The following is a 26387-nucleotide window of genomic DNA, read 5'->3' as shown; positions in this document are numbered from 1 at the left end:
AGATTCCCGTCTAAAGCTAAAGAAACTCTCACTCCCCTATGCTTTATGTCCCCTCCACTCTCCTTCGAGTCACTAACAAGTGAACCAGTTCTGCCCTTCACCCCACACCATAAGCCTCCCTTCACCCCCTTCACCCAGCCCTTCTATGACCACGATTTTGGGACGCTATATCCAAAATTTTAAAATTCCTAAGAAGTTAAATGATAGAAAAGGAACAAGTTGCATCCTTCCAAGCTGCTCAACCATGGTTGTGGTACAAAAGCAGAGAGATAACTCCTCTCTTTCTTCTCTTCATGTGGTTCTCCAACGTCTCCATCTTTCTCCTGTTATGAGTTTTGTTTGTTCATTGCTGTGAATTTTCTTTCCTCTCTTATATTAAAAAGCCGGAGAGGTCACCGAGGGTCGAAGAAAAGTTGTTTTGGAAGAAATCTTCTGGGTTTAACCAATGCATTTCGAAAACAAACATCAGAACTTCCCACACTTTTTTCCTTTCAAAACAAATAGCAGACTTTCCATATCTTTTTGCCCCCAAATGGTCGGAATCTCTAAATCCATACTTGAAAAAGTTCTGCTCACGGAAAAATTTATGCTGATTTGGTCCTCGGAGACGACGATAATGGTTCCTTCTTAGAAGTCGGCCAAAAATTGTGAAAAAAAGATTTCTACTATTCCAAATACAGGCAAATGATTTTGACAAATCAGGCTGTCATAGGATTTTTGAAGGGAGAAAACCACATAAATGGATGTTTATGATTGAAACTAAAACACCATGATTGAAGTTTTCGAGATCAATTATTCTAAAAGTAATTGAGGACAAAATTTGAAAAGAGATCAATAAAGAAACCAGTACTAAGAAGAAGGTTAAAGCATCCACGAACTGGGCAAAGGGGCGAAAACGGTGGGAAAAAAAAAGATGCCACTGTCAAGTGCATGGTGTTAATAAACAGTGGCTAATGTATAGATTTACTTATAATAACAATGTAAGTACCAATAATTTGATGACCTGATGACTTATAATCTGATTCTCCGAATGAAAATTTTGGGTTCGAAACCCCACTCCCTTTATATATATAAAAAGTTATAATAACAACGTAAGTACTAGTTAATTTGTTTATAGGGATCGAGCATGCAGTCTTGAAAAGAAGAAGAACGTTATACTGATCAAAAGAAATCACCCTTTTACACACTGATAAATTATCAGTTTGCCTGCAAATATGAAAATCAAAATAAGGTTTCATGTATGATGCTGAAGAGGAGCCACATGAGTTCTTGAAAGAACTAAATGGTTTTTGTAGTATGATCATCAAGAAATATGGGTCCGAACTTGAAATGAGGAGTTTTTTTATAACGTTGTTTGAACTCTATTAAATACGTTAATTGGTCCCTCTGTGAAGGAAAGGAAACCAGATTTAGAAATCTATTAAAGCTTATCGCTATGTCCGTCACGAATTTCGTCTGAATGGCCTGAGCTCAAGAACCTTGACTCGTCAACAGAATCGAATATTAAAAAATTAAATATTTTTTAAATATTAAATATTTAATTATTATCAAATATTTAATTATTATTATTTTCTTTTATCAAATATTTATTATATGAATAATGAATAGAAAATTTGAAATAATTTAAAAAGAATAAACTCAAAAAAAATATTAAAAATTTAAAAAATTTAAAAATTTAAAAAAATGTAGAGTGTGGTAGAGATTGTGTAGTAAAACTCTTAACGAGTCATCAAATTCGACAACATGAAAAGATGGACATAGAGATTCGATGCGCTCCTTAATCATTTAAGTAAGGGTGTGTTTGGATGTTGAAATGAGTTGAATTAAATTGAGTTGAGATAATAAAATATTGTTAGAATATTATTTTTTAATATTATTATTATTTTGAGATTTGAAAAAGTTGAATTATTTATTATATTTTGTATTGGAATTTGAAAAAATTGTAATGATGAGTTAAAATGAGTTTGAGATCCAAACTCACCCTAAGGGTTACAATCCATAAACTTTAAACTTGATGCCAAAGCAACAACACTAATGCCAAATCACCTCAACGGAAAAAATCTACTAGCTCGAGCCAAAATGAAAATGGAATAATGCGAAATCGCCTCAAGGCCAGGGAAAAATTTACTAGCTCGAGCAAAAATGAAAATGAAAATAGAGTAATTTTATGCATCAGTTTACACTCTCCATATACCATACATTTAATTTTTTTTTTTTTCTAACTCAATACACTAAGTGTGTTGAGTGTGTGATAAATAGTAGGCTGATGCAAATATTTTTCCATGAAAATAAAGTGTTTAGTAATGATCGCTAAACGGTCACCCGTGACTTTCAGCACGCACAGTTATCATATAAACATTCACACACACAAGCATCCTAGACAATTAATATCCTTTAATAATCAAATTTGGATAAAAATTTTACATAAAGGTACAAGTTCTAAATAGATAATTTACATGCAAATCTTCTGTATTTTTTAACACTTTTTAGAAATGAAATCTCCTTTTTTTATAAGGATTTAAGTGAGACTTTTCTACTTAAAAGTTGTAAAAACTATTTCTCTTTTACATAATATAATAGAAAATATTAATGGAATCCCTTAACTTTACCTCTCAATCTTATGGTTGATATATTTAATTTTTGTATTTATTTACTTTTTATTTAATAATTAAAAAAATAATTATTAGTAAAATTATATATTTTTTTATAATTAAAATTGTTAAAAAAATACTTTATGTCCCGCTACCAATGTTGTAAGGTCAGAGTCTACAGACAACCGCCACGATTCATGTCAGTCTTTTACCCATCACCTAGCGAAGCAGCGTAATCGAAAACCACGACGGGAAAAAAGAGCACGTGAATTCTGGACAACTTCCCTACACCTCGTCTCATTTTTTGATAATGTCTATGTTTTTAAATTAATCATAATACATTCGAATGATTCATATAGAAGAAGACTGATTCAAATGGAAAGATTATCTAATTAAATCAAAAAAATTAATATACTAAGTTTTTTTTTTTAACATCATTTCATTAATCAATAGAATCAGGAATACATAAGATCATGAGATATATGGCTTTTCCTTGTCTATCAGATACATGAGATCACTCGGTCCCTCTTCCATCCAAATTACTTCATCACTCATGTGTAAAGCCCTTCTGGCCAACTCATGTGCAACACTATTGCCTTCTCGGTAGACAAACTTAACATCCCAATCTGGCATTTGTTGAAGTACAGACTTGATCTCATCCACTTGCAGTCCCAACCATGAACTTGTTGCTCCTTTCTTGCAGATATCAGTAATAACTTTAGGAGCATCCCCTTCAAACTGAACTTGCTGCATATTTAAATCACTACATATTTCCATTGCTCTCCATAATGCATTTGCTTCAGCTAGATCAACAGGTCCAATAAACATCTTAACAGCATAGACAGAAAACAGCAACTCCCCTTTAAAGTTTCTGCCTACTACTCCAATTCCCATTTTCTTCTCTGCTTGGTCTATGGCTGCATCAAAATTTACCTTTGTAAAGTCTGTTGTGGATGGCATCCATTTAACACCTCCCTTGTACAAATCCCTTGAGTTTGAGGTTCAACAATAGCATCATCCACATCTTTGAAATTTTTAAGATTGAGCAAAGCCTTCTGCACTACTTTGTTAGGACTGTCAAATTTATCTTCAAAAACTGCCATATTTCTCCTCTTCCATATACCTGCTAAAATAACAGATATTTCGCCCAGTTTCTCTTGATTAAAGCATTGTTGTAATTTGTCTCATAACTGAATAAAATCCCCTTCATCACAGTTCCATTTCTGCAATGATCTCTTCCTCACTGCCCATACATCACCAGCTGCATGACAGTTCCAAGTACATGGTAAATGGTCTCCTCTTCAAAATATTTTCCTTTGTAGGCAATATCATGTGGAGTGCCTTCCAAAGAAACTGCTTCACAGTACCTGATATATTCATTTTCCATATCATTTCCCACCTCTGTTTGTTGTCTTTGCTGCTTGAGCATTCACACTGGCTTGCTGCAATCATGTTTCTCCCAACATAATAGGCACTTTTAACAGTAAACTTCCCATCTTTGGTATAGCCCCATATTGCCTTATCTTCAATTTGCCTTCTGCTCAAGGGTAGACTACAGATTTGAGCAGCTTCATCTTTTTCAAAAATATCAAAAACCAATTTTTCATTCCAACAGTGCAAGTCTTCACTTATCAACTCTACTTTTGCTGTTTCTGCTAAGATTTTCACTGGAAAATGGACTTTAAAAGATGGTGATTGAGGTAACCACTTTTGATTCCAAATTGAAATCTTTGACTCATTGCCAACTCTCCAAGCCATGCCTTCCCTTATTAGTTCTTGAACTGCCATTAAACTTCTCCATATATAAGAAGGAGATGAACCAATCCTTCCTTTCATAAAGTCAGCCCCTTTATAATACTTTGCTTTGAATATTTGTGCCACAAGAGAATCAGGTTCCTGCTGCAATTTCCAACACTGCTTGGTCAACATTGCTTTGTTCAATACCTCTATATCTCTAAAACTCATTCCACCTTGCAGTTTGTTCTTTCCCTTCTTATCCAACTCTTCCAACAACTTCCTCTTCCTACTTTCTTATTCTTCCACCAGAAGTTTGAGAATAAAGCATTATCTCCTTACATAATTTCTTTGGTAGTAGAAAGACATTCATTGTATAAGTTGGAATGGATTGCAATACAGCCTTTATCATTACCTCTTTACCAGTTGTAGATAACAAAGAGTTCTTACAACTATGAATCCTCTTCCAGATCCTCTCTTTTATCTCTTGGAAAACCTGATATTTTACTCTTCCCACCATTGTTGGTAAGCCAAGATATCTTCCACGGTCTCCACACGACATTGAACCTGCTTCTTGAAAAATTTCTCCCTTGCTCGACTCTTTTGTGTTGGAACTGAATAGTATTGAGGTTTTCTGTCTATTAAGTACTTGACCAGAAGCCTTCTCGTATTCCTGCAATGTGTCTTGAATTGCTCTCCAAACCTCCTTACTTGCTTTGCTAAAGATGACACAGTCATCTGCAAACAGCAAGTGAGAAAGCTTTAATTCACCTCTTACAACAGCCACTCCACTCATCAAGCCCCTTTGTGTAGCTCTGTTAAGCAAAGAACTCAATCCTTCTGAACACAAGATAAAGAGGTAAGGTGATAATGGATCACCTTGCCTCAATCCCCTTGTTGGTAGAAACTTCTCCCCAGGCCTACCATTCACCAATGCTGAATATGAGAAAGAATTAACACACTTCATAACAGTTTGAATCCATTTCTCAGCAAACCCTATCCTTCTCATAATATTTTCCAAAAACTACCACTTTATTCTATCATAAACCTTTGACATATCCAGATTCAAAGCCAACTGATCCCCTCTTCCTTTGCTTCATAGAATGCAATAGGTCGAAAGCTATCATCACATTATCTGTAATGGATCTTCCTTGCACGAAGGCACTTTGACAGCTAGATATAATATGACATAACACTTTCTTAAGCCTATTTGCCAATGTTTTTGCTATTAGTTTGTACAAAACATTACATAAAGCAATTGACCTATACTCATGTACTGACACAGGGAAATTACTCTTAGGAACCAAAGCAATATTTGTATATATGGTTTACATTACAAGGCATACTCCCCCCATTTAAGAAATTTAAAACAACCATACATACCTTGGAATCTACAACCTCCCAATGTTCTTGAAAAAATCCAGCTGAACCAGGGGCTTTGAAAGGGCTCATTTGTTTTAATGCCTCGTAAACTTCTGCAGAAGTGAAAGTGGCCTCCAACTCTGAACCCATACTAAGAATTAAACATAGGGATATTATCTTTCAAAAAAAAAAAAACTTAGGGATATTAAAAAATACACTAAAATATTTGTAGTACATAGATTATTAAGGCATGTTTAGATGCATGCATGTCACTCTTTCGCATCATCCCTCTCAACAATCTTCACCGGAAGCCCACCTTTCATTTTGGAAGTCAAGTACGGTACAAACTCCGGCTCAAACCCTTCTTCCAGTACCGGCACCAACTTGAACCTCCTTAGAATCCCCGCAACTAACCTCTTCATCTGCAGGAATGCCATCTCCTTCCCCAAACAAATCCTCGGTCCCGCCTGGAACACTGTGTATGTGTATGCGTCCCTCCCTACGAACCTCCATTAATGTTTCTCCTCCGGGTCCTCGCTCTTCTCCAGCCATCGCTCCGGCTTAAACTCTGCCCAGTCCGAACCCCACAGCGTCTCCATCCTTCCCATGGCGTATTGATGGTACGTCACTCTCATTCCCTTTTTTCACCACCGTACCGTCAGCCAGAATTTCGTCGCCGGCGGCCTCCTTCGTGTCTGCAGCAACGGGCGGGTATAGCCGCATGCTTTCGCACAAAGAAGCGTGGGCGTACACCATGTCTTCGACTTCATCATAAATAGGAGATTCGGATTTTTCTCTGATTTCCTTCAGAACCTCAGCCTCAACACGTGGGTTCTTGGAAAGTAGCCAGAAATACCATGTCAAAGCCGACGAGGTAGTGTCACGCCCGGCAAGTACGAAGCTTATCACTATGTCCGTCACGAAGTTCTCGTCCGAATGGCCGGAGCTCAAGAACCTTGACAAGAGGTCGACGGAGTCGAGCGACTTCTCGCCGAGCTCGTGCTTCTTTTCTCTTATAATCTTTGTGGCGAATTCTCGAACTTCTGATACTGCGATTCTCATACGTTTCTCGGACCCAATATTAACATCTTCTTGATTTTCCAGACGAGGGGGATTAACGAAATTAACCTCTCGGTGCTGATCTTGACGCTTTCCTCAAAAGCTTCCGCGAACTTGGCTTGTGGAAGAGAGGGCAACAAGTAGGCAGGGTCGAACCCGAAAGCGATTTTGCATATATTGTCGAAGGCGAACCTCTGTAGAATGTCCTGGAAGTCTAGGACAGTTCCAGTTTTGGCGGCAGCCGAGGATAGGATGGGGATGAGGCGTTCAGAGAGTTCGGTGTCGACGACGGTCTCGACAAACTTGCGTAGAGACTTGGAGTTGTACTCGTGGCTGGAGACTTGTCTCTGAAACTTCCAGGACTCGCCATCCACGTTGAAGATGCCGAAGCCGAGCAAGTCTTTGAGGACGCGGTGGGAATTGCCTCCCTTGCCGTAATTATGGAATGGGGTCTTGAGGATATGCTGGACGACGACAGGGTTGGCCGTGATGACCTGGTAGCTGTTGAAGGATCGGCGGATAGCGTAGGTGGCGGAGGGTGAGCTTTTCAGAACGTCAGTCGTCCATTGCATACGTGGCTCTCGGTTGGCGAACACTGCAAAGAATGATCCAATTGAGAGCTCGTTGCTAAAATTAAATCTAATAAAAATTTAATTATTGAATTATAAAATATATTATATTATAATAATTATATTTTAAAATAAAACTACTGTAACTTTTAAAATTATTTTTAAATTTAAAAGATACTATTTATTCATCAAATCTATTTTATATCATTTGTTTATCTCTCCCGAAATCTCTATTAATGTTTTTCTAATTTCTATTTTTAATTCATAATTTAATTAGAATATAATTACTAATTAATATATAATATTATGAATAGTAAAATATGATAAAATAAAATAATTTTATAATTAAAAAAATTAAAATATTTTTGAAATTAATATATTAATTTGAGTTAGTGATATATTAATTTAATAAGAATATGATTATTAATTAATATATAATAGGTAGAATAATAAAATATGATAAAATAAAATAAAATAAAAATTAAAAAAAATTAAATATTTTTGAAATTATTAGTTATTCATTACTATATTATAAATAAATGTATAATCTAATATGAAGATTTGATGTGAATAATTAAAATCAAATTCATCTTATATTATTTTATTATTATGTAATGAAAAAATAGCTATTCTAATGTGGAGATTTATGTTAATGAAATAGCTAAAAGTTAAATTTCTCTTACATTCATAAAAAATATCTTTTAACTTTAGCTAATTTAATGAGAGTGCTCCCGCTTAAAGGGTAGGATTTTGGGAGCTAGGTAGTGATTGTTATAGATTGATATAATGAAATGTAGATTTAGAATAAACACATGTAATGTTTTCATTGGCTTACATAAAGAGTTAGTTATCACAGTTACTTTTACACGTCTATATTGCAGGTTATAAATATAGACTTATTCTTCTGTAATACACACTGAATGAGAATACATACTTATTCTTCTGTAATACACACTGAATGAGAATAAATTTTTCCAACTTCATTTCTCTCGTATCAGACTTTTCTTCTCCTCCATCTTTGATCACTCTATTTCATGGTATCAGATTATAAATGGCTAATTCCGCTTCTGATTTAAATATGGAGAATATTCCAAGTTACTATCACTTACAAAGTGGTGATTGACCAGGAAACATATTGGTGTCGAACGTCCACACTGGGGAAAACTATCATACATGGAGCAGGTCCATGATGATGGCTTTGAAAGCCAAGAACAAGATTCGGTTCGTGAATGGATCGATTGCACAACCAAGTTCAACAAATTCTGCCTACGAATTGTGGGAGAGATGCAATAATATGTTTTTTTCCTGATCATCAGTTCTGTTTCAAAAGAAATAGGATGGAGCATAATATGTGTAAGAACAGCTAAAGACATGTGGGATGATCTGAAAAACAAATTTACACAAGGAAATGGTCCAAGAATCTTTCAACTACAGAAAGATCTATCAATTTTGACGCAAGAAGACTCATCAGTGCGAGATTATTATACAAGATTCAAATCCCTATGAGACGAATTGCTGGATTATAATCAGATTCTAAATGTTCATGTGGAGCATTAAGAATCTGTAAGTGTGATACAATAAAGATTTTCTTGAATTATCAAGATAGACAGCATGTGGTGCAATTTTTTATGGGGTTAAATTATTGTTTTTCCCATATCAGAGGGCAAATTTTGATATTAGAACCTCTGCCAAATATAAATAAAGTTTTTTCTTTAGTTGTTTAAGAAGAGAAACAAAGAGAGATTAGCAAGAACAACATGATTGACATTGCTGCCTTCATGAGCAAAGTTCAAGATACAAATCCAGCAATAAAGAAGTTTGTTCCAGGAAAACAACAGCCGAAAAAAGATAAGTTGTTTTGCACTCATTGTGGTATGAACAATCATACAGTGAAAAAATGATACAAGATACATGGGTACCCTCTAGGCTTCAAACAGAATTCAACCAATTTTCGATAGAAAGGAAAATTTACAGCAACTACTAACCAGATTTCAGGCAAAACCTTGAGTACTCATTTTGAGAATTTTAATGAAATGTCTTTCTCTAAAGAAGACTATAAAAAACTGTTATCATTAATTCACCCACAACCTGATGATAATACCAATCACCAAGCTGCAAACATCATTTCTAATTCGATTGGTCATTCTGCTCAAGGTATATCATCAAATTCTTGCATTTCTTTAAGTGCTTCAATTTCATCTTTAATATTTGAAAATACTTGGGTTGTAGACACAGGGGCTAAAGACCATATTGCTCACACAGGGGCTACAGACCATATTGCTCATTCATTTGACATCTTTACCTCAACCACAAAAGCCTTATACATTTCTGTTAAACTCCCAAATGGAAATACTGTACCTGTAACTCATATTGGTACAGTTCAAATATCTGAAAACCTAATTCTTAAAGATGTACTTTGTGTTCCATCTTTCTCATATAATCTGCTCTCAGTAAGCAAACTTACTTCAAATCAGAAATGCTCTTTTATATTCTCATCTGATTTTTGCTTTATTCAGGGACTTACCTAATGGAAGATGATTAGGATAGCTAGAAGATCAGCTGGGCTTTACATACGGCAAAAATCAAGTGCTAGTGATGTTGTGGTTCAACCTAAATCAACTCTTGTAAACTCTGTAACAAGTTCTAAAGTCTGGCATATCAGACTAGGACATCCTTCTATATCTCGACTATCATTTCTTTCCAATAATGTACCAGATATCAACATTTATGATAAAATTGTTGATCATCATTGTACTATTTGCCCATTGGCAAAACGTAAAAGATTACCATTTTAAATTCATCCATATAATGAAAGTTTCATTTTTTATATTGTCCATTGTGATATATGGGGCCATTTTTCAATTCCAACCCATAATGATTCCAGACTCTTCCTTACTATAGTTGATGATCATTCATGATTTACTTAGGTATATTTGATGAAAAACAAATCTGAGGTCAGAAACATATTCAAATTTTTTTACAATTTAATTGAAACACAATTTGGGAAGAAAATACAATGTATAAGAAGTGATAATGGTTCAGAATTTAAAACGGCAGATTTTTATGCATTGAAAGGAATAGTACATCAAATGTAATGTGTAGAAACACCTCAACAAAATTCTATAGTTGAGAAAAAACATCAACACTTGCTAAATGTAGCAAGAGCTTTAAAATTTCAGTCAAATGTCCCTTTAGTTTTTTGAGAAGAATGCATACTAACTGCATGTTATCTCATAAATCGCATTCCAATTTAGTTTTAAATAACAAGTCTTCACATGAAGTTCTTTATAATTCAAATCCATCTTATAATCATTTGAAAGTTTTTGGTTGTTTGGTTTATGCATCAACACTTGTTCAAAACAAAAACAAATTTTTACCAAGAGCCAAAAAATGTGTTTTTATAGGTTATCCTTTTGGTATAAAATGATATAAATTGTATGATTTAGAAAATAAGAATTTCATTATTTCTAGGGATGTGATTTTTCATAAATAAGTTTTTCCTTTTATATCAAAGAATGATTCTTCGACCTTCATTTCAAATTTGGACATTATTCCTCATTCATCATCTGATAACATAGTCTTTCCAAAACCAATTTCTGATTCTACTGAGAATACAAATATTTCTATACCTTCCAATCCTCAAGAACAATCCAGTAGTCATCCTAATCCAGAAAACACAAACTCACCAAATATGAATGATGAGACTCAATTTCCTGTTTTGAGGAGATCAACTCGACAACACAAAGCACCTGGTTACTTGCAATCTTTTCACTGCAATCTGGCTGTTCTACTTCTTAATCTTCTTTCATAGATCCTTCCATTAATATAGATACTAAATATAGCATTTTTTTATGTCTTATCATACTCCAAATTGTCTCAATCACATAGAGCTTTTTCTGTTGCCATATCTACTGAAATTGAACCAAGTTTTTATCACCAAGCTGTTAGGCATACTCATTGGAGAGATATCATGGCTGCAGAATTTTCTGCACTTGAATCAAATAACACTTGGGTTCTAACATCACTTCTTGCAAATAAAAAACTCATAGATTGTAAATGGGTATATAAAATTAAATACAATTCAGATGGTTCTATTGAGAGATATAAGGCAAGACTTGTAGTCAAAGGGTACACTCAAAAGGAAGGCCTAGATTTTTTTGAAACTTTCTCACCTGTTGCGAAGATGGTCACTGTTAGATGTGTATTATCACTGGCTGCAATACACAATTGGCATCTTTTTCACCTAGATGTCAATAATGCATTTTTATATGAAGACTTAGATGAATAAGTTTTCATGAAAGCACCTCCTGGTGATCTACCTAAGGGGGACTCTCGGGTATGCAAATTTCAAAGATCCTTATATGGTTTGAAGCAAGCATCCAGACAATGGAATTCGAAGTTCAAATCTATGTTATTTGACATTGGATTTACACAGTCAAAGGCAGATTACTCCTTGTTTACTAAGAAGGAAGGACATTCATTTGTGGTTTTATTGCTTTATGTGGATTATATCTTGCTTGCTAGCAGTGATTTAGAGGCAATTGAATCTATCGAAGCAACCTTAACTCTTTATTTTAAATTGAAAGATTTGGGACCAGCCAAGTTCTTTCTCGGGATGGAAATTGCAAGATCACAAAGAGGCATTTCTTTATCTCAAAGAAAATACACTTTAGAGCTACTAGAAGATTTTGGTTTATTAGATGTCAAACCTGTTTTGTTTCCACTGGATACTTATGTTAAATTGTCAAAAGATGAAGGTGACTTGGTTGATGATATTTCTGGTTATAGAAGATTGAATGGCAGATTAATTTACCTTACTCATACCAGACCAAACATTACTTTTGCAGTCCACCATTTGAGTCAATATCTAGATAGTCCTCGAATACCTCATCTTCAAGCTGCAATGAGGATTCTCATATACTTGAAATTAGCTCTTGGACAAGGTCTTTTATTTCCAAGTGATTCCAAAGTGCATATAAAGGCATTTTCAGACTCAAATTGGGCAAGTTGTATAGATACTCGCAGGTCAGTCAGTGAGTATTGTGTCATTGGGGATTCTCTGGTATCTTGGAAATCGAAGAAGCAATATACAGTTTCTAGATCATCAGTAGAAGCTGAATATAGATCAATAGCATTTACATTTTGTGAAATAATATGGATTCAGGCATTACTTAAGGATCTGCATCAATCACATACACAGTTAGTTTTATTGTTTTGTGATAATCAAGCTGCTCTTCATATAGCAGACAATCCAGTTCATCATGAACGGACCAAACATATAGAGCTGGATTGTCATTTGGTGCATGAGAAAATAGAAGAAGGATCACTGACTGTTCTACATATTGCTTATGTTCATCAAATCGCAGATTTGATGACTTAGCCTCTTGGTTCCAAACCATTTGATACTTTGTTGTCCAAGATGAATGTGCTTAATATATACACATCATCTTGAGAGGGACTGTTATAAATTGATATAATTAAATGTAGATTTTAGAATAAACACATGTAATGTTTTCATTGGTTTACATAGAAAGGTAGTTATTACAATTACTTTTGCACGTCTGTATTGCAAAGACTTATTCTTTTATAATACACACTGAATGAGAATACATTTTTCCAACTTCATCTCTCTCGTATCATACTTCTCTTCTCCTCCATCTTCTCTTCTCCTCGATCTTTGATCACTCTGTTTCAGTGATGGTCAGGGGAGGTGGAGATTGTTTTTGGGGTTTTGACGTCTTGGTGAGGAGGAAGAATGAAAGGAAGGGAAGATAAGCAATCAGAGAAACAAAGGCTAGGAATTGGAGTGACTCCATGGCTGATCAATCTTTGATAAAGTTTTCATCGGATACCTTCGTTGACCCTTTTTGTGTTTTCTATTTTGGGCACGACAATATTATATGTTTGAAGTTGGATTGGGACAGCGGTTGGGGGTGAGTATTTATATGGTCGGAGCGCGATGTTCAACACATTTGCACAGGTTCACCCCATTTCTTTGGCAAAATTATAAAAATGCCTATTTCAAGTTTTCTTCTAACCCCAATCACCCCCCGATTCTTTTAAATTTGCATATGCCACATTTGTAAAGTAAGATTAAATTATTTCGACAATATCAAATATTTAGTAAATAGTATAAGGTCTCCTCAATCTCTCTATTTATTTTTATTTTTAAATTCTAAAATATAAACAAAAATGTTAAGAGTTATTTTGGGATGGCTTAATATGGGTCAATTTTGATTTGAGTACTGCTACTCAATAGTCTCTACACCGTACTCTCTCAGTGATTTTTTAGCCACAACCCTATCCACATCTCTCTCCTCGAAATCTACTAATCTAGTCTTCATTCTCTGAATCTCTCTCTCCTCTGGCTCTCTCTCGACGAAGCCCTTCTCTCTCTTGAACCCCTCTCTCTCTCATCAAGTTCTCTCTCTCCTCAAGCTCTCTTACCAAGCCCTCTCTCTCTCTGATCTACTCAAGCCCTCTCTTGCCAAGCCCTCTCTCTCTCACACAACCCTCTCTCTCTCTCTAAATTTTGTGTTGGGTTCATTTTCGGTACTTGTTTTTTTCATGAAGTTTTTTACATGCAAAGGCACAAAAACACATGAACGAAGAGAGTATCTCGATTGGTTTGAGGACTCGTTTGGATTCGTAAGTGATCTCAGCTCATCTTAACTCATCTCAGCTCATCTCAGTTCATCTCAACTCATCTCACTACTATTCAGCAACTTTAACTCATAAATCTCACTACTATTCACAACTCATCTCATTACTATTCACAATCTATTTTAGCTCATCTCAACTCATCTCAAATCATCTTCGAATCCAAACGTCTCCTGAGTGTTTTTATATTTAATTTGTGAACCCGGTTTGTCACGTTAGATGTGTGCAGAGTAGAATATACGAATCTCTGATGAGAAAGATTTTTACATTAGAATATGTGAGCTTGTGGAGTTGGAGGAAAGATTTGAAATAACCGCTTTTAACTGGCCAGCACACTGGTTAAGCTTCTTTAAAACAACATGTGAATGATAATTTGTTTTGTTCGTGTTCCTCTTTTTTTTTCTTTTTTTATTTATTTTATATGCAAAAGGGGTTAGAGTCATTGCTTACGCCAGCGCGGGAAAAATCCACATTGTGTGAACGTGGAACCATACAGTCTTCTTCCGTCTTTGTATGGTCCCCTCTTTCTTGAAGGCGAAGCTTCTATAACCCGCGCCTCACGTACCGTTCGTAGGACCCAAAAATATATATCTAGATTAATGGTCAAGTTTCAACGACGTAAATCATGAAATCCTAATCATTTAAAAATACAGATCTAATTTTAATACGTGAAAATTTTGTGCAGTTCTTTTATAAAAGGTTAATCTCTTTCGGGATAAAAATAATTTTTTTTATATACTTTTTATAGTAAAAATCTATTTTTCTTGTAAAAGACTACTCATGCAAAACCTATATATATAGGTACAAATAATTACTCCGTAAATATTTTCTTACTTAAAGATAGATTTGATATATATTTACGTTTGCAAATGCGTCACACAAATTAAGTACGATCGATCGAGGACTATATATAATTTCTTGGTTACTCACATGATGATCTTTCTCAAGTACTCATCCACAGATGTCAATTACTAATTTTCCTCGTCTTGATTTTTCTTTTTCATCTCCAGTACTGGCACCGACTTCCCATTAATTTGTTTTCAAACTAGACTTGATTTGTTTGCCTTTTGGCGTATTAGGGTTAATAAAAAATGGTATAATCTTATTTATTAGTCATGAGTACTTTAGAGGAATATATATATGAATAATATAATGTAATAAAGAATAAAAAAAGATTAGTCTCACTTGATAAGTAAGTACACACAATATCAAGTATTATATTATATATTGCAATGATCATACTTAAAAGTCAATATGTTTTTAAGACTAAGTTCAATATTAAAACTATTGAATAAATCTTTGAAAACTCACGAAAAATGTTGCTTATTTAACAGAAATCTATTCAAGATGTAATGTTCCAATAGAAGACTTAAACTACATGGTCTACACTCCAAAATGACTAGTCAATGATACAATTAGAGTCAAATTGAAATCTTATAAAAAGTAAGAACTTTTCATTCCTAAGCAATGTGAGATCTCATACACTACCTACAATTATTCTTATTATATGGGGTATCACAATCTCTCCCTTAAATTTTCGATGTCCTCGTCGAGCTTGTCCATCGTAGGTGGTATGGCTCAAATCCTATATTTCTGGTTGTGATAGACTTTAATATCATTTGTGACGCCCCAATAGAAGGTCCAAACCGCATGACCTACACTCTAAATAATACAATTAGATTCTCATTGGAACCTTATAAAGAGCAATAACTTCTTATTCTTAAACAATATGGGATCTCATACACCACTTACCATTATCCTTATCAGATGTGGTATCATACAAGATTTCCTGATAAAAGGTTATAAATTTCAGTATATTGGTTATATTCAAGTTATTGTTAAACCTCTCATGAGGAAAGACATCAATGCTTCTATACATCTTTTTTTAAGAGATCATGCTAGGTAAAAAAATTAGTGACCATAGGAAAGGCAAAGAAAGAAGAAAGATGTGCAAATAAAGTAGTGACCAGATGACTAGAGTTGAAATCGGGACTAGATAATTGGAGTCAGAAGTACCAGATAACTGAAGTGATAGTGCATGTAAGTAAAGTAAGAAATTAAATGTTGGGACCAGATAACTGGAATCCAAATAAATAAGGACTAGATGACTAGAATCCAAGTCATAAAGTAAGTAGTAATTAAATAGAAAGATAAAAATATAACTACAGGAGAAAAGAGCAAGATAAATACTGACAATACTCACGGATTAGCATGCAAATGAAACAAATGAAGTTCTTCATTTCAAATGAACAATTAATAATACATGAAAGTATTGTGCAATTACAAAAAAAAGAGCAAGGAAGTAGGGGAAGAGAAGTATTCTTCGGTTTTGGAGCTCCTAAGGATTCTCTAAAACATAAACTTTGTCTCTCAACAAAGCCAACCACCTTTATATATATATATATAGGCAAATGGGCAGATTACAAATTTACAAGTGCAATAAACAATAGTTAACAGTAAATTCTTTTTTAATGTTCATTTGACCATAGTAAAGTTAAAAAGCAAGTGTTTTAATAGTACTCCACTCAGCAGGAATCTCTAATATCTTTACAGTAACCAGCGCAGCGGGAATCAATTGTGTCTTTAATAGCTAGGGGTCTTCAACGTTTTTTGTTTCTTGTACCAACTTCAATAGTACTTTCATCATATTTTAATGGGACATGTTAGACATGGAGTTGGATATATATGATGGTTGTTTTGGAATTGAGTTATGTGCCTGTCCAAGTTTGCTTTATGACGGATCATGGATTGATTTTTTTGGAATGTTTATAAAATTAAGGATGATGGTAGACTTTTGTTAATTAAGTTTATGTGATAATATGGATTATGTAAGGTCAGGGTCTACAGAGTACAGACAAACCCCACGTTTGATGTCAGTCTTTTACCCATCATCTAGCGAAGCGGCAGAATAAAAAACCACGACGGGAAAAAAGACCACGTGAATTTTGGACAAGCTCCCCACACCTCGTCCCATTTTTTGATAATGTCTAGGTTTTTAAATTAATCATAATACATTCGAATGATTCAAATGGAAAGATTATCTAATTAAATCAAAAAAATTAATATAATAAGAACTAAACATAGGGACATTAAAAAAACACACTAAAATATTAGTAGTACATACTACATAGATTATTAAGGCATGTTTGGATGCATGCATGTCACTCTTTCGCATCTTCCCTCTCAACAATCTTCACCGGAAGCCCACCTTTCATTTTGGAAGTCAAGTACGGTACAAACTCCGGCTCAAATCCTTCTTCCATTACCGGCACCACCTTGAACCTCCTTAGAATCCCCGCAACCAACCTCTTCATCTGCAGGAATGCCATCTCCTTCCCCAAACAAATCCTCGGTCCCGCATGGAACACTGTGTATGTGTATGCGTCCCTCCCTACGAACCTCCAATGCTTCTCCTCCTCCTCGCTCTTCTCCAGCCATCGCTCCGGCTTAAACTCTGCCCAGTCCGAACCCCACAGCGTCTCCATCCTTCCCATGGCGTATTGATGGTACGTCACTCTCATTCCCTTCTTCACCACCGTCCCGTCCGGCAATATGTCGTCGATGGCGGCCTCCTTCTGGTCTACAGAGACGGGCGGGTATAGCCGCATGCTTTCGCACAAAGAAGCGTGGGTGTACACCATGTCTTTGACTTCATCATAAATAGGAGATTCGGATTTTTCTCTGATTTCCTTCAGAACCTCAGCCTCAACACGTGGGTTCTTGGAAAGTAGCCAGAAATACCATGTCAAAGCCGACGAGGTAGTGTCACGCCCGGCAAGTATGAAGCTTATCACTATGTCCGTCACGAAGTTCTCGTCCGAATGGCCGGAGCTCAAGAATCTTGACAAGAGGTCGACGGAGTCGAGCGACTTCTCGCCGAGCTCGTGCTTCTTTTCTCTTATAATCTTTGTGGCGAATTCTCGAACTTCTGATACTGCGATTCTCAGACGTTTCTCGGACCCAATATTTAACAGCTTCTTGATTTTCCAGACGAGGGGGATTAACGAAATGAACCTCTCGGTGCTGATCTTGACGCTTTCCTCAAAAGCTTCCGCGAACTTGGCTTTTGGAAGAGAGGGCAACAAGTAGGCAGGATCGAACCCGAAAGCGATTTTGCATATATTGTCGAAGGCGAACCGCTGAAGAATATCCTGGAAGTCTAGGACAGTTCCGGTTTTGGCGGCAGCCGAGGATAGGATGGGGATGAGGCGGTCAGAGAGTTCGGTGTCGACTTCGGTCTCGACGAACTTACGTAGAGAATTGGTGTTGAACTCATGGCTGGAGACTTGTCTCTGAAACTTCCAGGACTCCCCGTCCACGTTGAAGATGCCGGAGCCGAGAAAGTCTTTGAGGTTACGGTGAGAATTGCCTCCCTTGACGTAGTTATGAAATTCGGTCTTGAGGATATGCTGGACGACGGCAGGGTTGGCCGTGATGACCTCGTCGCCGACGAAGGATCGGCGGAGAACAATGGTGGCGGAGGGTGAGCTTTTCAGAACGTCAGTCATCCATTGCATACGTCGTTTCCGGTTGGCGTACACTGCAAAGAAAGAACCGATTAAAGGGTAGGATTTTGGGAGCTGGGTAGTAATGGTACTGGGGGAAGGTGGAGATTGTTTTTGGGGTTTTGATGTTCTGGTGAGGAAGAAAAATGAAAGCAAGGGAAGAAGAACAGTCAGAGAAACAAAGGCCAGGAATTGGAGCGACTCCATGGCTGATTGATCCTTGGTAAATTTTTCTTCGGACACCTTTTGTTGACCCTTTTTGTGTTTTGGATACCACAATCTATGTTTGAAGATTGGCCCAGTTGATGGTGGTGGGTGTTTATAATATGGTAGGAGTGCGGTATCTTTCAACATATTTGCACAGGTTCACCCCAATTCTTTGGCAAATTTATATAAATGCCTATTTCAAGTTTACTTCTAACCCTAATCACCCCCCAATTCTTTTAAATTTGCATATGCCACATTTATGAAGTAAAATTAAATTATTTGGACAATATCAATTGAACGGTGCAACAGATCGATCATTTTTATATTTTTGTTTTTTTTTTTTTTTAAAGTATTTTTGTGTTTATTCTTTTTTCAAAATATTAAAAAATAAACACACAAATTCTTAAAAAAAAAAAAAAAAAACATCGGTACATTTTATCGTTGTACTTTTCATTTTTCTTATCAAATATTTAGTACATAGTATGAGATCTCCTCAATCTATCTTTTTCTTTTTCTTTTTAAAATCTAAAATGTAAACGAAAATGTTAAGAGATATTGTGGGATATATGCTTGAATATGGGCTAATTCTGAATATATGAGTTTGTGGAGGAAATATTTGAAATAGCCGCCTTTTAACTGGCCAGCACATCTGGTCAAGCTCCTTTCAAACATGTGATCCTGTGAATGATAATTTGTTTGAAAAATATGATGTGGGGAGGTTGGAATGTTGTATAGAAAAAAAAATTTTAAATATTTTTAAAAAATAAAATAAGTTTAAAATATTATTAAAAAAATTTCTTTAATTAGAAAGTAAAAAAAAATTATTAAAAAATATTTTCTTAATCATGAAGTAAAATAAATTTCGTGATTTAGAAAATATTATTTAATAATATTTTGATTTTTTTTATTTTTTAAAATATTTAAAATTGTTTAAAAAATTTATATAGAAAAAAAATTTAAAAAATCACATAGAAATACACTTATTAGACCCCAACAGGAGCCCAACGAAAGACCTAGCATTTTCCAATTTGTTTTGTCGTTCCTTTTTTGAAAGTTCGGTTTGAAGTTTTGAACCCCTGATAGGATACCAACCAATTTATTATTTTTTTTTTGTATTTAATTTTTTAAAATTTTTATTTTATTTGATGATTAAGAAAGGAATTATTAATAAAATTATATATATTTTTTAATTTCTTTTTAATGATTAAAGATTTTTAAAAAATACTTAAAAAATAATAAAATAATAAAAGATTTTAAGAAAATACTTAAAAATACTCTAGACAACTCTGCTGCCTAGAGTTGTCCGCTCAATCTGACTGCTAGGCCAAATTTAACATTTTATTTTTTTTAATTCACATCTTTTATCATTTAAAAATGTTTTTTAAAAATATTAAAAAAATCAATACACAAATAGTTATTTCTTTATCTATTAAGTAAAAAAAAATTAAAATATATAAAGTATCAAAATGTGAAAGCAAAATGATGTTAAAAAAATACGTGTAAAAAAAATACCAAAAAAAAAAAAAAAATCCCAAAACCACATGCGGGATCCCAGCATTTAGCCCCTCGTACATATAATTTGGTCCTTAATGTGAAAAGAAGTCTTGTACCTTTTGATCTTAGAAAGAAAATGATGATGGATTTGTTGCTGTACCCAGTTTTAGGTGTCCTAGGTAGCTTAATTATCATGTTCATACATCACATCCAATTTCCATAAATATTGAATACATAACAAGTTTTGATACCACTCCCACGAGAAAATTCAAACTTCATGAGCTGGGATTCCCAACTTTGAACAAGAAAACTCTTCTTTTTTCTAGAAGAAAAGATGGATTATTCTCAGAATGAGTTTCTGTAACACCCAGAGAATTCGAAGATTTGAAGAGTTAACTCATATAATCTAATAATCAATTCTAATAATCCTAATGTATTTATAAATCCAAGAATATATACTTCCAAAACTTCAAATCAAATATAACTACTTCAAATTAATAAACCATACATACTCACATATCAAATCCTAAATCCAACAACTCAAATAAAAATATCAAATCTTCTTCAGATCCCAAATAACAAACTAAAAATAAAATAAAATAGACATAAGTCCTCATAAACCGTCTAAATCCATAGAAATCAACTTAATAAATACATAATATCCAACAGCAATACTAATACCGCGATATACCCAATATCTATTCACAGATAATTTTGTCCACAATCTCTAATACTGATCCATAGCTGAACCATCAATGTCATCTGAAATATTATGAAGATTAAGGAGGGGTGAGTTATCAACAACTCAGCAATCAGAAAGCATATACTACCATGTAAACATTAGCATTTATAACGTTCAGTATGCAAATAAAATATTTACTTACAGAATATAAAAATAACATATTTACTCTTGAAATGCATAAACAAGCTTGGTACAAAAACACTACAGCGAAATTTCCAAAGATACAAACTTATTTCCCAAAAAGAAAAATCCATTGGTATTTTCAGACTGAAACATTATAATCATATCCTATCTTAGCATCACATCGGGGCAAATATCATGCTTAATCCCCGTAGTATGGTTATAAACCACCATTATACCCGTGGCTGAGCCTTAACAGAAAACAGAACAAATATCATCGGAATCAGATCACATTCATATACAAAATCAGAACTTCATGCCAAGGTTTTCAGATAACACATCATATCAAAACAAAATACTGAATATCTTTAGATCACTTCACATGTTCAAAATAAACAGAATCAAAATATTTTCATTTATTCATAACAGAACTTTTAGATTTTCATATTCGCTCTTTTGCATAGTTCAGAAACAAAATGCACAAAATTAGCTTATGTCTACACCAGCCATGACAGAAAATACTTTCTCTTATATAAAATTTATGCATATGCAGAATAAACATATGAGGTCGTGTTCAGATTTCTTTTCAAAAATAAACATGCTTATTTCAAAGAAAACCTCATTTCATTTCTTTTATGCAAAACTAGTATATGAACCCCACTTACCTGACTTCCGTGTACAAAAAGTTTGGATCTGTCCTCTAATCGTATCACAACCTAAAACAATAAATATATACCACATGATTAATAATCCGAACATGTATACCACTATGCTCAATTTATAGTACTTAAATCAGTCCCTTTTTTGTCTAGAATTCGTCACAAGGTAAATCTGGACAGCTCACTTCAAACCGTCAATATTTTCACTCTAGCACCACGAAGTAATTTCCACCCAACAACCACTTAACCCAACCAAACCAGCCTAAAAATAACCCAAAAATTTACACTAAACAGTCCCAATAAATAGCTCGAAACAGTCTCACAAGCCATCCAAACAATCATGCTCCTCAACTACAAGAATTTCATCACACTCAACCACAATCCAACATATAAAATACCAAAACAGCACAAATTAACATAGTTAACAAATTGCCAAAAGTTTACTATAGTAGTGCAAACTCTGATCAACACCCCAATTATATTAGTAACCCTACTACATTTCACAATCCAACCATAATATTCAAAAAAATTACCAAGGACAAGCTTACCCCAAAGAGTCACAAAAAAAATTTCGAACTACTTCGAATGGGTGCAACCCATTGTAATCTAAACCCAAATTTCACTGAAATCTCTAGTAAAAGAGATAGTGGTCTGCGTGGAGGGGTTAGAGTGTTTGCACGACAAACCAAAACAGAGTGGGTGTGTGCGTGAAAAACAACCAAAGAAAATATAATGAGAGAGGGTCTGTTTGTGTGCAATTACAGAGGATAGAACAAAAATTTAGAAGTGAGATTAGTGAATAGGAGGGATGATTACGGAAGAGAAAAGTTCCAGAGAGTGAACTCGACAATGGCACAAAATTTTGAGACCCACAAAGACGCTTCACATTGTCGAAACCCAAAGGAAGAAAATTCACAAAACTGTCTAAGAGGCACAGAGAAAACAAAGGAAGGGAGAGAGGGATGACTCACTGTCGTGGAATCCAAGTCAGCGGCGATGAGTTTTCGAGGACACACGGAGAGAAGAACAGAAACGTAGCAAAAACACTCACCAAACGACGCTGATCGAGCCTCCCTTCATGTGATCACCATGGGCCAGGCTTCGTGCAATCGGGCTGGCTTCAACCGAAATTGGGTCTAGAACCCGAGTATTACAGTTTCTTTCCCATTTTAGAGAATTCATCATGTTCAGCTTGTCTAATCAACTAAATATGAAAATAGATATTCGATTCAATGATAAGGCACGCAGATTTATGTGATTCAATATTGGACCAACATTTACGGGTCGTTTGGAGTACAGATCCACGATAAATAAGAATGTTTTACAGTCACTCATTAGGGATGTGCAATTGGATCCAGATCCGGATCCGAATATTCGGCCATAATTGGATCCGGATTCTTAAAACCTATCCGCCTGGATTAATCTAGAAATAATTTGGGCAGATAATCGGATTACAATCTGGATATTCGGATTGTAATCAAATATCCGGATTTTTTTCCTTTTTCGACTATAAATCGAGATATCTGGATTGTAATCAGATTTAATCTGGATTTAGATATCCGGATTTATTAGTACTCTTTTTAAAAAAAAAAAAAAAAAAACTATTTAAAACTTTAAAAAGTATTTTTATAGCAGTTTTTTTAAATAAATTATGATATCATCTTTAAATTGCCCAGATTTTTTGAAAACATAATTTAAACACTTTCTAAAGGTTTTTTTAAAATAAAATAAAGGACAAAATAAATAATAATGCAAAATAAATAATATCATTGTTACATCACAAATTCACAATACAAAATATTAATTTACAAAAAATAAAATAAATAATAATACATCATAATTAATTAAACTAATATAATCTACTACTCTTCACATCTTAAAGCTGGAATTGGTGAGGATGTCATTGGATAGCCAAGAATATGGAAGCAATGAATATGGAGCCACAAGCGAATATGGGCTTATTTTCCATGAGCAATAGTGATGATAACTCTCAGGAGTTGGGAAGGAAAGCCAACCGGAAGTAAGGTCCCTTGGCAAATTAACTCAGTACTACCTCTCCAAAATATGGCTCAATTGGCGAAGAAAAACAAAACGACTAAATCGAATGGGTAAGAGAAGCTGCGAGGATTTGCCGATTCTGAACTCGAGAGAGTTGAGAGAGAAGTTAGAGGATTTGAAAGAGTAGAAACCATAAGAGAGAAAATAGAATGAGTCAGGATTTAAAAAAAAAAAAATCGATTACGGATAACTGGGTTACAAAACCGGATCCGTAACGGGATTCGGATGTATCTCACCTGCCTGGATGCATCCGAATTCTGAGTTTCCAACCGGATTGAAAAAAAAAAAATGATCAAGTTCTACACCCCTATCACTCATGATCTTTCTTAACTCATTATACATATAATAAAGTTAAGATCCCCATCTAGACGGAGGTTAAAAGCTCTCTCTCCTGATCGCCTTGAAGCCCAAGAAGCCTGAAAAAATCCCCAACGCTCTTCCACTCCCTTATGCTTTATGTCCCCTTTACTCTCCTGAGTCACATCCCAGCCTTTGTTCTCCATTTTCTCTTCTCTCTCTTTTACTTTCTGATGGGACACTTTTACCCTTTCCAAGTATATAATAACAATAAAAAAATATATACATTAGCCCGTTTTTTAAGTGCCTAACACCAATATTATTATGAAGAATACTCTTATTGTTCTTGCTCTCCAGAAAAAATTGTTTTTGGTTTTTCAGTTTACTGTTGACAATAATTGTTGTTTCATGTTCTATCTGTGGGGCTTTATCATCAAGAATCTGAGGACGAAACAAGTACTTCTTAAAGGACTCTTGGAGGACGGACTATACCCACTGCATTTCAAGTCTCCCATTGCATCTCCAGTTAATTTTGTGGCAAATAAAGTGTCGGGGAATCTATGGGGCCCTGCACCTATTACCTTATCATATGACTTCCAATACTATCTAGTTATTGTTGATGAGTACTCACACTATACTTGTTATTTCCTATGGCTAGAAAATCTGATTTCATTTCTATCTTCCCCAACTTTCTTAAATTAATGGAAAATAAATTTCATACTCGTGTAAAAATTGTTCAAAGTGATGGAGGTGCGGAGTTCGTAAATCAAACACATAAAAAGATTATTTTCTTTCTAAAGGCATTATTCAAAGATTATCTTGTCCTGGAACTCCGGAATAAAATGGTTTTGCAGAAAGGCATAATTGCCACATTGTTGATACATCTCTAACCTTAACGGCCCATTCATCCTTTCCAAATAAATTTTAGCCTGCCGTGTTCCAAACTGTCGCCTTCGGCCGTTCCAAACTTGATCTTAAATCCATCCCATGTGTAATTGTTGGCTATTCGCCCCATCACAAAGGCTATAGATCCATGGATTTGGAAACTGGCAGTGTGTATATATCCAAACACATTGTCTTTAATGAAGAAAGTTTTCATTTTTCTTCCTCTACGCAGGTGCATCCTCCAGGAAAATATTCATAGTTCAAGCTTCAAGCTCTACCTAAGAGCCTTTTACATGAGCCCCGAAACACCATGCCTACTAATAACAACTTTACAAGTGCTATTTCTTCATCAACCATGGCCCCTAACTCTGATCACATAGATATGGTTGATTCAATATTGGAACCTGTAGTAGAAATTTCAGAGTCAAACTTGGTTTTAAATGCTCTTACAATCTCACACAACAATGATCCTATTCGAACTCACCCCATGGTGACTCGATCACAAGATGGCACACGGAGACCTAAAGTTTATTTCTCCACAAAGCATCCTTTACCTACATGCTTTCTTGCAAATTTGAAAGCCATCTCAACTTAGCCTAAGACATATAAAATGGCTTTAAAGGACTCAAAATGGCAGCAAGCCATGCAATCGGAGATCAATGCTCTTCATGAAAATTGAACCTAGACACTTGTGCCTTCATCACCGAACATGAACCTTGTCACTAGCAAGTGGGTATTCAAAATTAAAACCCATGCTAATGGCTTTATTGAACGATACAAGGCTCGCATAATGGCACGAGGTTTCACTCAATTGCAGGGGCTGGATTATGAAGAAACGTTTAGTTAGGTTGTTAAGCCAGGGACTATTCGCTTAATTCTCACTTTAGCTCTATCTCATGGGTGGTCTTTGAAACAATTGGATGTAAGTAATGCATTCTTGCATGGGAATTTGTAAGAAAAAGTTTTCTTGACTCAACCTCCAAGTTTCGAGAAGCCAAATCATCATGAATATGTTTGTCATCTCCACAAAGAAATCTATGGTTTAAAACAGGCTCCCCGGGCATGATATCTCAAGTTCAGCAATTATCTATATCAAATGGGGTTTCAAAGATGTCCCTATGATACTTCTTTGTTCTTTCGGTGTCAAGGTTCTGAAATTATTATTTTGCTCATATATGTGGATGATATAATTCTGACAGGAACATCAACTTCCTCTCTTGCAAAAATCATTTCTCATTTGTCCACCATTTTTCATGTGCAGGATCTTGGTGAATTACATTTTTTCCTTGGAGTACAGGTTACACGGGATTCCAGTTCATTGACTCTATCTCAGTCCTGATACTTGCTAACCTTATTACAAAAATTTGGTTTTGAGGGAGCCAAACCAGTGACAACGCCACTTGCATCTAGTGCACATCTCTCTGCACATGTAGGTCAACTCCTAT

At 34.9% G+C, this 26387-nt stretch overlaps 2 protein-coding genes and 1 pseudogene across 2 annotated transcripts; 1 reads left to right on the top strand and 2 right to left on the bottom strand.

Annotated features, from left to right (window-relative positions):
• Positions 1-4598: 4598 nt before the first annotated feature.
• LOC108995931 lies at positions 4599-10976 on the bottom strand (annotated as a pseudogene).
• Positions 10977-11609: 633 nt separating this feature from the next.
• LOC108995930 (uncharacterized mitochondrial protein AtMg00810-like) lies at positions 11610-12695 on the top strand. Its single transcript, XM_018971606.1, has one exon. It carries the CDS (start codon positions 11610-11612, stop codon positions 12693-12695), a length of 1086 nt encoding a protein of 361 aa, XP_018827151.1.
• A 4242-nt stretch (positions 12696-16937) lies between these two features.
• On the bottom strand, positions 16938-18781 carry LOC108996018 (cytochrome P450 94A2-like). Its single transcript, XM_018971738.2, has one exon. It carries the CDS (start codon positions 18685-18687, stop codon positions 17137-17139), a length of 1551 nt encoding a protein of 516 aa, XP_018827283.1. The 5' UTR covers positions 18688-18781; the 3' UTR covers positions 16938-17136.
• Positions 18782-26387: the final 7606 nt, after the last annotated feature.

Source organism: Juglans regia, chromosome 1 (genome assembly GCF_001411555.2).
Source record: "Juglans regia cultivar Chandler chromosome 1, Walnut 2.0, whole genome shotgun sequence".
Lineage (NCBI taxonomy): Eukaryota > Viridiplantae > Streptophyta > Magnoliopsida > Fagales > Juglandaceae > Juglans > Juglans regia.
The sequence above is the reverse complement of the archived record's forward strand: the minus strand, read 5'-3'. Positions and strand labels throughout refer to the sequence as shown.